Source organism: Lycorma delicatula, chromosome 11 (genome assembly GCF_047948215.1).
Source record: "Lycorma delicatula isolate Av1 chromosome 11, ASM4794821v1, whole genome shotgun sequence".
Lineage (NCBI taxonomy): Eukaryota > Metazoa > Arthropoda > Insecta > Hemiptera > Fulgoridae > Lycorma > Lycorma delicatula.
The window spans coordinates 59,554,776-59,572,642 of record NC_134465.1 but is presented as its reverse complement, the minus strand read 5'-3'; the positions used below and the strand labels follow the sequence as shown (position 1 = coordinate 59,572,642).

Sequence of the window (17,867 nt, the reverse complement as noted above, 5' to 3'; positions counted from 1 at the left end):
CATCACACTGGAATTAAAACAACAGTCTATGGGATGGAAACAATCAACATTTCTCAAGAAAGTGAAGTTCAAACAAACAATGTCAGCCTGAAAAATCATGTGCCCTACGTTTTGAGATAAACAGAGGCCGTTGCTTGTTGATTTTTTGCCTTGGGGGGGGGGGGGGAGGTGAACAGATAAGTGCCAAGATATATTCTAAGACCTTGACTAAACTGCATCCCACAATCCAAAACAGAAGGCATGACATGCTCAGCACAGGAATTGTGCTGCTTCATGATAATGCTCAGCCATACATCAAATGTATGGATGTTCATTGCATCCAAGATCTCATCGCATCATTTAGCTGGGAACAAACTGATCGTCCGTTATATAGTCCTGACTTGACATCTAGCAATTACCACTTGTTCCATTTAAAACAACATCTCAGTGGTCAGTGCCATGATGATGTCAAAACAGCCATTCAGCAATGGTTATCTTCTCAGATGGCAGTATTCTGTGAAGCTGGAATGCAAAAGGTGATCACAAGATTTAAGTGCCTTAATGTAGATTGAAATTATGTAGAATTGTACATAAGATCCAGGCTTTCAAGTGAACATAAATGTTTTTAAAATTAATTTGCTTGTTTTTTATATTAAAATTGTAGTTAAAAAACATGCCTCCTATAACACATACTTCTCAAGATTATAAAATCACATTTATGATATTTTAACAATGATATAAAAAGAGTAATCATTTTGATAAAAAAAAAGAACGAAATCAAATCTTTTAAAATACAACAGAATGGAGATTTTTCTAAAGAATTTTGTAGAATTCATTTCAGAAAAAAAAAATTAAATACATTAATAACTTTACATACAATTTCAATAATTAGCTGTTTTTTAAACAACTCACACAGAAGTCAATAAAAGTTTATTAGTTACTCTAAATAATTTAATTTAATAAAATGATTATTTTAAGACAGTATTATTAATACTTTATATAAATATTTCACCAGGTAATAGTTATCATAAAAAAAAAATGGAAGATTAAAAAAACATGACACATTCGGTAATAAATTTTTTCCATAAAAAAAAACCAGCTTATCATTATATTATTTTAGAACATGAATATTCTTTATAAATATTAACAGAATGTATTACATTTTTTCAAATTTATGAATGAAAATCATGAAGGTGTAGAAAATGTATAAATAAATTGCTTTATGAAGAAAAATCATATGCAAGGAGCACTTCCACATAAAAAGCAGCCATAAAGGATTAAAATATCAGCAAATACAAACAGTAATATGTATTTAAAAAACCATGAAAAGCAACTTTTCAATGCTAAAGCAACAAATGCTGCAACATTCAGCCATTACTGGTGAGTCCTATAAAAATAACATTTTGAATTACCATTGTCGCTTTCATTTAATTCAACTTAAATATTTAGCTATTAAATAATTCTAAAGTGCAGTAAAATCCTGTTAAGACACTTTCCATTACTATGAGAGAATCCTCTTATTACAAAATTATGATTTGATTCTGATCATATTTACTTTATTTTATTTTTTTTATGAGCTTCACACCTATTGATTACATATTTAACTAAGTGACGCGTTTTATTTTTCTTTCTTGATCTGGAAATCTACGGTTTTTAAAAAATATTATTTTAGAAGTATCTTATCAAAAAACAAATTTTTAACATTTTTGGAAGATATCAATCAACAAATTCAAATGCCATTAAAGCTATATGATAATTGTTATGTACTACTGTCACAGTTTTCACAAAGTGAGGGCATCCAGAAATATCAGTTTCAGTGTCTTAAACACAAGGGAAACTTTGATCCAGCTTCCCTTGAAGTATAAAACAAGTCTTAATACTATTATAAAGTATAAGAAGCATTTTTTCACACTTGAAAAATTTAAGGCAATGGTTTCTTGATTGACCAGCTCCAGTTGTAATTACCTAGATGGTAGCCAACAACATACATGATACATAAAGAAGAGTTACAAAGTACAGAATGTCAGAATTAAAATATGAAGACTAAATATGAAAACAGCTTTGAAAGACACTGACTGAAATAATAGTAGAGGAAATTTGCAATAGAAAATGAAAAAAAAAAAACAGAATTAAACGTCTGAGATTTTGAAATAACCAAATTACACAGTTATATGAATTTTAATAAAGCTAATTCATGGAAAAGAAAAGAGAAAACATATAAATATAGTTCAAACAAATGCATGTGACTATCAGCTTTATCTGTAGTTTTATATATCTTTATCTCATTCTAGCAAATAAAATGGTATTTTTAATACAAAACCTGACAAAACATTTCTTCCCATAATCAAATTTAATGAAAATCTCATGCCAAAGTATCTTTATAAAAAAAAGCCAAAAAATAATTTTAATAAAAAATAAATATGGCCAGAATTTTATTTTTATTTTTCTTTGCTTTGATTTTTTTTAGTTTTAATATGTTTTTAATTTGTAATAAAGCTTATGAAAATAAATTAAAAGTATAATAAAAATACATCAAATCATTTAATTAAATAAAAAGCAAAATAGAAAAACATTAAATATAATTTTTTTTAAATTGATTAAGAATAGAAGAAAAAGTAGTTCAGAGATACTTAGTTCGCAAAACTGAACATATTAAATCATTGGACTTAAATTTGGCCATGAGACTTACACTGATTGATTACATTTTTAGTTAATTGACACATGTTTTATTTTTCTTACATAGATTCACTCCATGCATTTTTCTGTTATAAAATGAGAGCTCATTTTAAACTATTTCTTCACTGTTATTCAAAGGTGATGTAAAATGTTTTCTGCAATAGAAATGGAATTCCTGTATGTAATCTGAGTAAATCATGCAACAGTACTGAAACTCTGAAAATGTAATTCTAAAATAAACTACATGTCAACAACTTTATAAAAATTTAAGATAACCTTAGCTTAATGAATTATAAATAATTAGTTTTACGCTATAAGTAATTTTTTTGAGAATACTACCAACATTTTCTATTAACTTGTAACATTCTAATTTATTTTGTAATGATCAATCACAAATAAAGATTAATTTATTGAATTTTATAGAGGTTTGTTTTAAAAGTTATCGTTGTTTCAAAATTATAATATTGCGTTCTAAATCTAATTTTGAAACATCACTAATGAAGAATATCCCAAATTCAGAATAATATTAAATATTGCAGTATCGTTTTCTATAATATGAATTTTGGTTTGTACCATAGTTACTTATAAAGAATAATTACTTCAAGGATTTAAAAATTAAATTTATAAAAAATCAAATAAATTTCTGTACAAAAAACTTCATGTCAAATTACAATCAGCTGTAAATTACTCAGATTGTTATAATGCACTTATGGAGATAGTTGTCTGCCTTGAGTAAATTATCTTAACAGGATTTACTATATTTATAACTATAATGCTGAAATGTAAGCTTCCTACAAATTAAAAATATATACAGAGTAACTCAAATCTGTAGAAACCCCTCAACAACTTTAAAACTGTTCCAGGTAGAATACTGTAACTTTCAGGATAAGGTATCGGTCAACAACTTTAGCTTTTAACGAGAAATAGAATTTCAAACCCTTCTTGCGGGAAGGGGTGTAGTAACTCAAACATTTTAAACGTAACACTCTTTGTGTGATACATCATTTTAAAGGTCTCTTCATGACAAGAAAAATGGTATGTATAAAAAAGTTGGTACAACGTCTGTATCCAAAATGGTAGTGGAAAAAGTTTCGGATTTTGAAAATGACTAAATTTAATAACTTCAAATAATAAAATTAAATTTTTTAACACAAAAAATTGTTTTTGTTCCAATTTAATTATAAAAAAATATAAATATTGTCACCTAATCTTACTGATCAGCCGATTACTGATGGTCTCTTACCATTGTTGAAAAAATAAAGCTTACTTCATTATGTAATATTCCAATTAAAGTGTTTCATTACTACACTATTAATTTCTTATGAAAATTTATTGTTATCAGTTAGCTATTGATTTTGTCTACCTTTACCACATTAGTAGGCCACTTTTGTTATTTACATCTTTTTTACCTCTTTGTAATGTTTTTCACAGAATTAATTTTTTCTGTGCTACCTGCTAATATCTCTATCAACACATTACTTAGTGAACAGGAGAGGGTCACACACTTTTAATGATGAAGGGCTTTGATGACAGAGTTAGGTTGTATAATAAGTTTGTGAATTGTTCAACGCAATATTAATAATCACAATCGTATACCAAAAGGTGCACCGTCAAAAACCATCAAATGATTTGAAGCAACAGGGAGTATAAATAATAAGAAAAAACCAGGGAGATCTAAATCTGTAACAAATAACAGAGATTATGCAAGAATTTATTGAGAATTCTCATTCCTCGACTCAAACAATAGCACGAGAACATAACATTAACAAAAAAAAAGTTAAGAGATTCCAACATTAAAAAGTGAAAATTTAAAACCCTTCAAAATTCGGCTGGTGTAAGAACTTAATGAAAATGACTATGATCGAAGACCTGAGTTTTGTGATATTATGATAATATTTGAGCAGATCCTAATTTATTAAACAACAAAGATTTAGTGATGAAGCCACATATTTTTTAAATGCCAATGTAAATCGTCATAATTTTGATACTAGACTGATATTAATCCACACTGATATTGCAATTGCAAAGCGCATACACAGTATCCAGTAAAAGTAAATGTATGGCAGATATTGTTTAGTGGACGATTGATAGGATCATCTACATTTATTGATGGAAATTTAAATGCAGTGAAATATGAAGCTTTGCTTCTCAATCATGTATCCAAACATTCAAAACGTTGTTGTTGACCCTAACTTCCAAAACATTTGGTTTCAACAATCTGGTGCCCCGCCTCATTTTGGTTTTCAAGTACTTGAAATTTTAAATGCATTTTTTCCTGGAAGATGATTGGCCGAAGGTGGTCAAATAAAATGGCCAGCAAGATCACCCGACTTGTCACCAGTGGATTACTTTCTACGGGGCCACTTAAAAAATATTGTTTATCATATAGTAAGCCCTAAGATACCAATGATTTAAAAAATAGAATTTGAGAATCAGCAAAAAATATCACTAGGGAATAGTGATCTATAGTGATATTCAGCACTATTCCTGCATTATTCAGTGGAATAATGCAGTATCATTCTTTTACAATCAACTGGCACACTGTCAAACAACAAAAGGACATTTCAAACATTTATTAAAATGAAATATATTTATGAAAATAAACGTTATGCTTAATAAATATATATATATTTTTTAATAAATTTATTTGATGATATCCATTTAATAAAATTTTTATAACTTTATTTTTCTGCGATAACAGTTCTTTAAGCGGCCATTTTGAATACAGATATCGTACCAACATTTTATTTATATCATTTTTCTTCTCTTAAAGACACCTTTAAAATGATGTATCACACAAAGGGTGTTATCATTTAAAATAATTGAGTTACAACCGCTGGACCACCCTTCAAGAAGGGGCTAAAGTTTTATTTCTTATCAAAACGTAAAGTAGTTGACCAATACCGTATCCTGAAAGTTACAGTATTCTATCTGGTAGTTTTTAAAGTTGTCGAGGGATTTTCATGCTTTTGACTCACTCTGTATATAAATTTCCCAAACATATACTTTTAATGAAATTAACAGATAAGTGCATATTTAAAAATTTAATGAAGAGTGCATTAAGATAATTTCTGATTAGCTCCAGATATAGTTTAAAAGCTTACCATGCAAAATCTGCTCGACTGGAATCCAAAAAGCAGATGCAAAAAAGTTGATCAAAATATTAATAAATGACAAAATGTTTCTATTGATGTAAACATATATTATATGATAAAAATATAAAAAAAGATGTTATTAAATGGAAAAAACAAATTAAATTTTAATATAAAAATTCTTTATTCCCCTTAATTAAATTTTATTAATATTTAATCAGTGTTATAAAATATGCTTTACAAATTAAATTTTCAAAAAGTTATGCAGAATGATTACAAATGAAAAAGGATATTTTTGATGGTTTATAAAAAATGTAACTTTCACATATAAAGACAGTATAATACGTTTTTACAGGAAGTGTTTTTTAATTGTTACAACTGCTGTTGTTGACATCAGTATTGATTATTGTAATTGTTACAACTGCTGTTGTTGACATCAGTATTGATTATTGTATCACATTAATTGAAAATTGTAGAGAAAACATTTTATGCGCCCAAATTAGCCAAGAAAATCTATCTATAACTGTAAAAAGTAATTAGAAAAAACAGGGTGGCCTTTTAAAAATAAAAGTTCTGCAAGTCCTCACTTTCAGAAGAACAAGTGATAGAGTGTTTATGTTACATACTGATATAATAAAGGTAAATAGAATAGTTCATTCCACTTTAGAATTACAAATACTGCAAACAATTGTGTGGAAAATTTTGCAGAACAGTTGAAAATTATATTTTGCAAATCAGTTAGTAAGTTTAAGGGACGACAGTAAAGTCTTATCATAAAGATTTCTAAGTGGACATGCCACAGAATCTTGACGAAGATGTCTTCTTTCACCACCTAATTTTTGGTTATTATTGTACATTTTGCACGAGTAGAAAAGTCAATGGACATAATGTATAAATTTGGGAAACAGAAAACCCTGAAGAAACTGTGTAAAAATTATACGACTTTCCAAAAGTGAACATACTTTGTGCTATTAGTGTGAAAAGATGAACGTACTGATCTTGTTTTTACACACTGAATTAACCATGCAACTGAAGAAAATATTGTATTTACATGTTGGCCACAAAGAAGTCCGGGTTTAACACCTTGTTCTGAGTACTTTTTATGTAATTTTATAAAAGACAAGTTTTAATCCTCTTTTTTCATTTATTTAGAAGACATGATACAACATATCAAAAACACTGTTGTTAGCATTGAGCAGGACAGCTTTCACATGTTTTGCAATGAAGTATTTGATATCAATTGAGATACTCATAGTGCACGCGTAGTACACCTACAGATCCAACTTTTAAGAAATTTCCTATAAAACCTTGTAAGTAATAATCTACGTAATTGAAAATTAAATCTTTTAAAAACATCAAAACTAATTAATTAGTTAATAGCCGGGATTAAAAAAAAATCATAAAACAAAATGAATTTTCATTACACTAATAATGAACTAGGTTGTTTAATAATAATAATGAAGGCAAAAAAAAAAAGACTGGGGAAGTTAACAGGTACAGTTCTTTTTCCGAATCCAATAAAACAATTATAATATTCAATAAAAATAAAATAAGCACATAATACCTTTGCTTAATATCTATTGTATACAATACATAAATTATAATAATTCCATGTTATAATAATCAAGAGAAGAAGGGTGATTTGGAAAGGGTTAAACAAAAATAATTTTTTTTTTAACATGTCTGATAAGAGTTTACATGTATTTGTATGTAAACTATGTGTTCCCATTTATTTTTACTTTATGAATGTTGATCACAAGCATTTATAAGCGAGTAAGAAAACCTGATTTGTAATGGCTCTTTATAACAATTGATTAAAAACAACATAATTATTTTTTCTACAACTATCAATACCATAAACAAATAAGTTTAAAATTACAAATTTGGTCACTTTCATTGCTAATATGTAAAAGATTTACATCCATAAAAGTCCAACCAAAAGTACAAAACAAGCTGTTGTAGAAATAGCATATCAACCTAATATAGATTATTCTCGAAACCATAGCACTAATTAAAAAAAAAATAAAGCACATTCTCAAAAACTGCAGTACTAATTAAAAAAATGTTTTCTAAATTTAATCCTTAAATTTTCACAAATCAGGTCAAACTAAAAGCAATAACCTGTAAATATTAAATTTGGTAAAAATATCAAAAAGAAGAATTTAAAAGAATGTTACTATTTTTTTAATTTTTATCATGGAATGGGAAAAAACCACCAAGGATGCTAGAGCCTTCTGATACTCGGCAGAAACCAACATTTATTAACTGGAATGTTGTAAGGATAGTAAGTTTGTATGACTGTGGAACTCTCCAAGTATTCTGTTTCCTACCAGGAGTTATACAAAAAGTAAAACTATGGGCTGAATTGGGTTAAAACCAGATCTCTCCTATTCCTGTATATAATCAAACAAAAGTTAACTCCTCGGTTGGCAAGGGAAAATTAGGTAATTAGAAGTATTCTATAAAAATATCACTTTAAAGAATAAAAATCATTCAACAATACATTTCCTGAGAATCCTTAAATAATTAAAATTCTAATAAGCATGAAACTAATTATAAAAACCTTTTAGAAAACATTAAATAAGAAAACACAAACAATTACCTGGCTTGAAGATTATTTTTTGCTAAACCTTCATCAATAATTGTTTGGACTTGTTTAGTATCAATTTGTGGAAATGGAGGCTGATGAATTCTAGTAAATGCGCCTTCAGGAGGTTTTAAAATTTTCTGTACATATGGCTGTGGATTAGGATTTTCGTTTGTATAAAGCTGCTGCGCTAATTCCTGCACAACAATCAAAATGAAAAAAAAAAAAAATTAATTATACAAAAATATTAAAAAAGAATTGTTTAAAAAAAAAAAAATCCAAATTTTCACTTAGATGATTTTTAATTATTTTTCAGGACTTCCTTTCCACTGCAGAAACTATCTGAAGTAGTTTCTACACCTGGTTGCCACACTAACTAATAATTTAATAGCTATAAAATTTATAATAGATAAATTACTTTTTCATTTTTCTGTTCAAAGTTCTCTACCCTTTCTGAAATTATTTCTTCTTATTTACCTATCTACATCAATAAGATAAGTTTTGTTTTACTTATTTTATTATGTAATAAGGTTTCTAGTTTATTACATGAAATTGCCCTGTCCATAATAATATCCTTACTTCAATGGCATTATACATTCCTCCTGGTTCTCGCATACTGTCTTCAGACAACACTATAATTTGACTTCATTTCATTACTGTGACATGAATGTATAAATTTCAAAATACTTTTTCCTTCAGTGATTAGCCTCTAATAAATCCGAAAAGGATGTGGTGAAACTGTCTTCAACACTGTTTAACATTTGATTATTTACAGAAACCACAGTATGTTTATCTTACTATTACCAGTACCTTCTTAACATTATATTTTAGTTACACCAATTTCACTAACACTAATTAAAAAAAAGTTCTCTAGTCAGAAAAAAATAAAAAATTCGGTTGAAGTAAGATGCATAGTGATATTTTTTATAGTGTTATTGTAGATCTAAAACTTGTTTTTCACTATTTAAAATAAGAGATAGTAACTTCAATTTTATTTAATTTTAATAAATTAAATTAAATTAAATTTAATTTTAATAACTTTAATTTTTATTTTATTTTTACTAACATTTCCCTTCATCTATATGCTTTTCTCAATAAACAAGCTTTAAAATGTATTTAACAACTGATTCAGTTTTATTCTCATTGTCACAGTGTTGTTATCATAAACTGCTTTCACTTCAACTATTTTAGTCTACATGCAGATCAATCGAATCTGAAGATAATAAATCGTTTACTTATTATTTACATGATTAATAAACTTTTTATCACATTATTTTATAATTCACGAGTAAATTTTGGCTGGTTTTACACCTTTAAAAAATAAAAATCTTTTCACAGAATGTTGTTCTGCCAAAGTACACATTTCAAGTGGAAGCAACATTTTGAAATAAACAAAAGAAGTTTTATTAATAGAAATTCTTTTAGACAGTTTTATTTTATTCAATTAAATAGTTTTTCCTCTGTTGCAGTCATCTCTAAAATTATTAAATGACCTTCATATAAAGAGAAGTAAAATAATATCTGTTTAACATACTTAGCGAATGTAACTGATAATATTGTATAGTTTGAAAAAAAAAATTCTGTTAACATAATTTTATGGAAGATTTGCTTTCTACAACCATGTTCTATTTTAGGGACCTCAACAATAAATTTTTGTGAAACTCGAAGTTTGGAAAGTTATACCATTATGAGAAGATTACATGGAATCCAGGTTCCATTGTTTAACAGGTATTCTTATAAATAATTAATGCCATAAACTATGTTTTAACATTTTACTTTTCTGGTACTACATGAATCGATCAAAATTATGGATAATTAAATTTAAATTAAAAATAACTACATATTTATTTTTCACTAAAACCTTTAAGATAAAATTAAATAAAAATAAAATTTCATTACTTTAATGTGAACAAGAAGTAATCTAGGATCCTGGGCTTCAGAACGTAACAAATCAGCCATATTTGCATACAATTCATCCCAATAATCACATGGTCGCCATGGGGGCCCTCTTTCAGTAACAAAGCTCGTAAAAAACATACATTCTAATACCCGTGTAGTAAAATCACAGTCAATTAACCCACGCTCACCAAGGAATGCAGCCTAAAACAAAGCAAAAATAATAAACCATAAATACTGATATATAAAATTATAATAATTTATGTGTAAGTTTCCTGAATAACAATTAAATTGCATCAAAAACAAATGGGACACTCAATAATAATTTAAAGCTTGTACTCATACTTTAATCACTGGTTCAAATATATATATAGTCAAACCTCGCTTAATGAACACCTCCCAAAATGAGTGATTTGCATAACAAGCAAAACAAAATGTAAAAGAAATCACTCCCTTAACAAACAATAATTTGCAAAGCAAGTAACGAGGAGACAATGTGACGTCAGATCCTGCCTGCATCTCAGCTATCAGTCTGTGTTTAGCACTCGTTCAGCTAACATCTTATTGTCGCTTGTGAAAGTTGTATTCAGACACATTATTGTGTATTTTTTTTTTTAGTGCAAAGTTTAAGCATGCTTACATGTTTGTCCCTAAAGAAAATGCCATAAGAAGACAGGGGTAAGAGAAGAAAAATCCACCATAGAAGTCAAATGCCGAATCACTGAAAAGCGCGAATGAAGTACGAGTGGCTGATCAAACATGCACATAGAATCGATCTACATCAAGAATTTGCACCATCCTCCAAAACAAGGAGATTGATGCTTCAAAGAATTTCTATGCAATGGGTACGTATTCTTAACAATCTTAAAAGATTGCTTCTCATATGGATCAACAAGAAACAAATGCAAGGCAACACTAGGAACAAAAACATAATTTGTGAGAAGGCGATATACTAATTTTTGCTCACCTCATTACAAAGACACCAGGATCATCAACGGACAAAGAAAATGCATTCAAGGAAAGCTGTGGGTGGTCTGAAAAGTTTAAGAGAAGAACTGGCATAGACAGCGTAGTGGAACATGAAGAAGCAGCTAGCTCAGACATAAAGACAGCTGAGAACTTCATTGGCATATTCAAGAAACTTGTAAATTCTGAGGGTTATCTGCTGCAGCAGGTTTTTAATTGTGATGAGATGGGTCTCTTCAGGAAAAAGATGCTGAAGCAAACTTATATTACAGCAGAACAGAAAGCACTGTCAAGTCATTGAAAAACCATCTCACACTGTAATTTTGTACAAACGCAAGTGGTGATTTGAAAATTAAACTGCTGCTTGTTTACTGTTCAACAACCCACGAGCCTTCAAGAAGTATAAAGTCTAGAAGAACAGGCCAAATGCCATGTGGAGGTCCATCAACAAAGCTTTGGTGATATGTTACCTTTTTACAGATCGGATCAATGAAGTGTTTGTAAAAAGCATCTGTAAAAAAATATCTGCTAGAGATGAATTTGCCACTCCATCCCTTGCTTGTTATGGACAATGCTCCTGCACATCCTGCAGACCTAGAGGATGACCTCCTTGAAGAATTTTAATTCATCAAGATCCACTTCCTGCCTCCCAACACCACTACTTTACTGCAGCCCATGGACCAGCAGATCATTTAAAAAGCTCTACACTAAAGCAATTTTCGAGTGTTGTTTTGAAGTAACTGAAGGAACCAATCTCATTCTTAAAGAGTTTTGGAAAGACCACTTTCACATCATTGCCTGCCTCAAGATGACTGACAAGGCATAGGAGGGAGGTCACCAGAAAAACCCTTATATTTCCACGGAAGAAGCTTTAGCCAGACAGCAACTCCAACGCAACTCCGAGGGGTTTGAGTAAGTACATGTGGAAACTGTAATTGACGAGATTATGTCTCTGGCCAAGATATGACATGGATAAACTAATGGAAGACATAGCCAGGAACTGACCACTGAAGAGCTTTGGAGGTGCATTCTGTGTCACAGCAAGAAGTTGTGGAGGAATCAGGGGAGGAAGAGATTACAGCCTCAGCAGAGCAACAACCTTCCAGTGAAATAAGGGAGACGCTGAAAGCATGGGAAACTGTTGCAATGTATGTTGAGAAGAATCACCCAAATAAGGTAGTAGCTATGGGCGCTACAAATTTATTTAATGATAATGCTGTACCTTATTTTCATCAAATTTTGAAGCGTAGGCAAAAACAAATGTCTTTAGAAAGCTTTCTTGTAAAAAAGGATCTATTTTAAATAAATAAATTACATATTACAAATTTGTTTGACTATTTTTTTTTGAAATGGAACACATTATCCTATTTTACATTGATTCCTATGGTAAAAATTGTTTCATTTAACAAGTGTTTCATATTACAATTAAGATTTGGGAACAAATTATGCTCATTAAGCGAGGTTCCACTGTATATATTATTCTTGCTATTACTGGGGGTCTGAAATCATTTTTTTCTCCCACTAGACATTTCTCTCTTGAACCAAATGTTGTGAGATGTCTCTCCGAACTTTCTTTAGAACATTCAGTAGCAGAGGTTTTCTTTTAATATCAAACTACAATTTTTATGAATCTAAACAAAGAGAAATTATAATAAATGAAAAAAAAACCAGTTTAAAGATTTTTCAGAGATCATAACCCTCCCAAAAAGTATATTATATGAAAACGCATGATCATTTCCTTGCAAGAACTCCTGCAGCTGGGTTCTCCTATTAAGCTACATTCAAATTAAAAATATATATTCAACTGAACAACAGAATTGGAACAATAATTTTTATAAAAAAAAAAAAAATCTTATAAAATTGTTTCTAATTTATATACAAACAAGATGATCAGACCATAGGAAAAAAATATGGTCAAAAACCAATTATAAAACAAATAAAGAATATCAATAATGGAATATTAATAATTATCAATTTGGGGGCAATCTCTCCACAATTAACATTCTATAACTCACCAAAGAGTTACAATAAGAATGCTGTTGTTTGAAGAAGATAATAAGGGAAACCTCCTAACTCAAGAATTACGATCAGTGTTACATAAGTAAGTAATGAAACTACTGAATCATAAAAAGAATTTACAGCTAGTACTACAGATTGATAGCAGTATGAATACAGACTAATTCAGATCTTCAATTTCATTAAAAATCATTATTACAACTACACCTCTTAAAAACTATAAATATCACAATAACTGTTTGAAATGTTTTCCTTTGACCTGAATACAAGTTATTACCAATTTTATTTGCAGCCAATTTTCATACTTATAATGTTTACTAACAACTGAAATCTCACTTTCAATGTAAGATTTCAGCTTTTTTAAGTGTATATAAGGTTTTGACAGTCACAAATCTTTTGAAGTTAAACAATCTCCAAAAATTCTTGCAACACAGCTCTCATTTCATCAGCAGGTAGTGTTAAATAGCTGAAATATTCTCATTTGTTTACTCTAACGCTAAAATAAAATGGTAGAATAAGTACGTTGCAATAAAATTTACTATTAACAATTTTATAAAAAGAAGTGCAGGAAATATTACATGCTAGCAGAACATCAGACACTAAACAATATTATGAGCGATTGATAACGGAAAGTCAAAGAAATTTCACAGCTTCGTAATCGACTATTTTGACTGTTTACAGAGCCATCCAAGTGGCATTAATCTCCATTATTAAGATATATACAATCCAGTTTTCAACTCCATTTTCATCAGTAAAAGAATGAAATCAACAGCAATAATATAAATAGAGTAAACCTTAACTACAAAGATGCCCTCACTAAAATAAAAAATGACAGAATTTACCTATAATTTTTAACCCTCCTTAACCTAAGGATTGCATTCTTAGAATCATCTATTATAATACATTACTACAGTAGGTAAATAAAATTTACCAAAATTATTCCCTTTTTCATATGTGTTATACTACTACATTTCAGTTTCTAGAATAAGAACAAATTATAAGTTTTACTTTAAACTTCAATAATGAAACTAATGAAGTTAGAAACTTGAATTCTGTATTTACATAAAATCTCTATAGTCTGTTGACCAGCCATTTTTAAAAAAAATATTTTGTAATGTACTAATTTTAACTAAAAATACTTCACTATATATAATAACATTAAAATTAAATATGTTATAACATAAATAATTTGTAAAATAACAAACCTTATGGAAAGTAATAACAGGTTTCGGATGAATTCTAATAATAGTAAGACAACTACGATAGCCCTGTAATAATTGTGCAAAAGTTCTCATAAACACAGCACGTATTTCTTTATCTAATAATGATTGTGGAGGAGATACTTGTTGTGGTTGTGGAGGAAAAGCATGATCAGCGCAATTTAATTCTGGTTGTAATACTAAACTTAATGATTCAGTAGTACGTGACATTAATGGTTCAGGTAATATTGGTAATGAAACACTATCAGGTATTAATATTGAACCTCCATCTAAATCTGCAACGATTACATCCATCTGTAAAATAAAATTGAAAAAAGAAAATAAAAAAAAAATCTATATATATATATTTTTCATACTTTTTTCTATTTTTAGACAATTATTAAAATTTCTCAATAATTACAGCACCTTAAAGTTCCATTTTTTGGAACATAGGAAATAAGTTATTGAATAAGTTATTATTCAATAGTGTTTTAAACGGATCTGCCAGATCTTAAACAGCTAATACAAGGCATATTCATAAAGTAAGGGCTGTTTGGTCATTAAAAAAAAATTAACTCATGAGAAAAGGTTTTTACTTACAGTTTTAGTTTACTACACATCAACTTCACTTTTCCACATAATCACCATTCAGTTCTAAGCACCTTTCATAACACTGCACCACTTTCTTTAACCCCTCTGCATAGAAATTCACCGTCTGGGAATTGAACCGGTTGATAACAGCAGTCTTGAGTTCCTCGTTGTTTTCAAACCGTTGTCCACCAAGCCACTTTTTCAAATACTAGAAGAGGAAGTAGTCACTAAGTGCAAGGTACTATACGGGGGAGGGTAAAAAAATTCCCAATGAAAATCTCGAATCTTCTTCGTGGTTAAGGAAGTGATGTGAGGATGCATGTTGTCATGTAGAAGGATTATGCCAGACGACAGTTTCCCACGTCGTCGATTTTGGATCATACATCTCAGTTTGGTGAGCCGTTCCACAATACATGTCAGCTGTAACTGTTGATCCACGTTCCATGAAATTAACCAAAACTTTTTCAGTTTTGGAGAACTATAATGGCACCACTGCATTGATTGTTGATTCAATTCTGTGTTTGTGTAGGATATCCATGTCTCGTAACAATGTGGGAAAACAAATCATCTCCACCTTGTAGATAGCAGCCCACAAAAACGCTCATCCACAGTACATTCTTTACTCTTCGTATTGGTCAATGAGCATTTTTGAAACCCAACTTGCACAAAATTTGTGATATCTCAGCTTTTCTGTGACAATTGTGTAGATAGAGGTGCGTGCAACATGTGGAAATTCATCAGCCAGAGTACTAATCGTCAAATGCCGATCACATGCAGTTTTCGGTTCACTTACTCAAAGATTTCGTTGATCTGAATACTGGGCCTGCCGCTCCACTCTTCGTCATGCACATTTGTGTGGCCATTTTTAAAGTATTGACACCATTGTCTAACCTTTCCTTCACTTATTACTGTAGGTTCATACACTAGGCATAACTCCCGATGAATTTCATCAGCTGAAGATCCTTTTGCACACAAACATTGAATCACAGTGCACACTTCACAATTGGCGGGGGAAAATGATTGTCGTGGACATTGCAATCTCCATTCACTGACAGGCAAACAACTAGTAAATCAAAACAACAACTGCAGTGGCTTTGTAAGTAGCCGACAGATGGTCCTGATGCGTGAAATTGTGTTCAGAGCCGCTAATATATAAATATAAGCCGAAGGCCCTTACTTTATGAATATGCCTCGTATTTAATCAAAATTTTAACAGTTAATATTTATTTTTTCATTTTTTATGAAGATATATCTAATTAATTACAACTCAAAGAAACATGTGCCCAGTATCTCTTTGAGTATGACAGTATTCTGAATTTATTATGAAATCAAGGTTATATAAATAAAATATAAAAAAATTCATGATGACCAGATTTTATTACAATTTTGTAAAACTATTATTAAATAGCTGAATTGAAGGAGAAGGTGCTTAACTCAAGTAGATTCCTTTCAGATATAAAAGTAAACAGATTTGTCTTTCAGGTTAGTTACCTGAAAAGAATCTGATAACACTGAACTCCTTCCCAGCATATCTATGGCATACAAAAAATTAGAAAAACGTAACAACAATAAAATTCATTCATCATCCCTTCACTTATATGGTTAATTTATAATACTTACATGAAAACAAAATCAATGTAATATGTCACCTCTTAAATTTTAGTTGTGGAAATATCAAATCCTCATAAAAAGCATAAAAATTGGCAAGTATAAAAGTTAGTTATTTTAAATATGACAGATCCATTTAACACAAACTTTGACAAGTTATAATCAGCCAAAGCAAAACTTTTGGGATCGCAGATCTCTAAGAACAGGTTAACCTGTAGGATTTACCTAAGAAATTCTCTTAAATAAAACATGGAAATATTTTAAAAGCAATTTACAAACTTAAATACATTAAATAAACATTTAAATATCTTATTAATTTATTCTAATTGATAAATTTTTAAATATATATATATATATATATATATATATATACATATTTAAAAATTTATATAAATACACAAAAATTTCACTGTTTATTTCTGAAATATTTACCTTAAAACTCAACTACACATAAATTAATAAGATATTTACATTTTTTTAGAAAATATCTTTCAAACTAATACCCAAATTGTTTTAAAATTGAAACATATTTATTAGAATTTATTCTAATCCACATCATATATAAATATGTTCAGTAGAAATTTGAGTTATTAACAAGGAATTCTACCTTTTAAGTTAATATATGTTCTGTCCTTAATTAACCATACATTATAAGAAAATGGTTGGTAATTATTAACGGAAACAAGATACATGTGTAGAGTGGGTTTATGAATAATTTCATTCGTAACCGTCACTTTAAAAATTATTAATTTTAAAACAAATCAAATTCAATCAGGTCATTTTAAGAATCATTCTGCCTTTTTTGAAATTTTGTAAAATTAAAACTTTAATTAGCTACTGAATCCTCCTGAAGTAATTTATCCTAAAAGAACAACTTCAAATATAAAAAAAAAAACTTTAAAAAGCTTATTAAGTACGATTGTGTTACACTTACTAATTCAGAAACATCAGTTTTTAATGATGAATGTACACCCATAATAAATGGTGTTGGTGTCGATAAAATTTCAACAAGTGCAGCTGGTAATAAAGGAATGTAAACATGGGAATATCTAAATGGATACATAAGAGCAGTTAATGCACGACAACCTTCTGTTAATCTTGAGTAACTTCTAGACTGGAATAATATTTTATGCTCTGTCATAATAGCACAGAACAACATTAATACATTTCTTATACCTGTAACAAATAAAAGAATTAATAAAATATCAATTAATTTGTTTTTAATAAACATTTGAAATTAATTATCATTAGATAATT

The 17,867-nt window shown here is 29.1% G+C and overlaps 1 protein-coding gene across 1 annotated transcript in view; it reads right to left on the bottom strand.

The window, feature by feature from the left end:
• Positions 1–17,867, bottom strand: part of Sbf (SET domain binding factor) — a 145,991-nt gene that overhangs the window by 76,932 nt on the left and 51,192 nt on the right. The window contains exons 6-9 of the mRNA XM_075378127.1: positions 17,545–17,786; positions 14,418–14,726; positions 10,234–10,434; positions 8,350–8,531 (exon numbers count right to left, since the gene is read on the bottom strand). Of these exons, the coding sequence (XP_075234242.1) occupies positions 8,350–8,531; positions 10,234–10,434; positions 14,418–14,726; positions 17,545–17,786 (934 nt within the window). The remainder of the gene's footprint in view (positions 1–8,349; positions 8,532–10,233; positions 10,435–14,417; positions 14,727–17,544; positions 17,787–17,867) is intronic.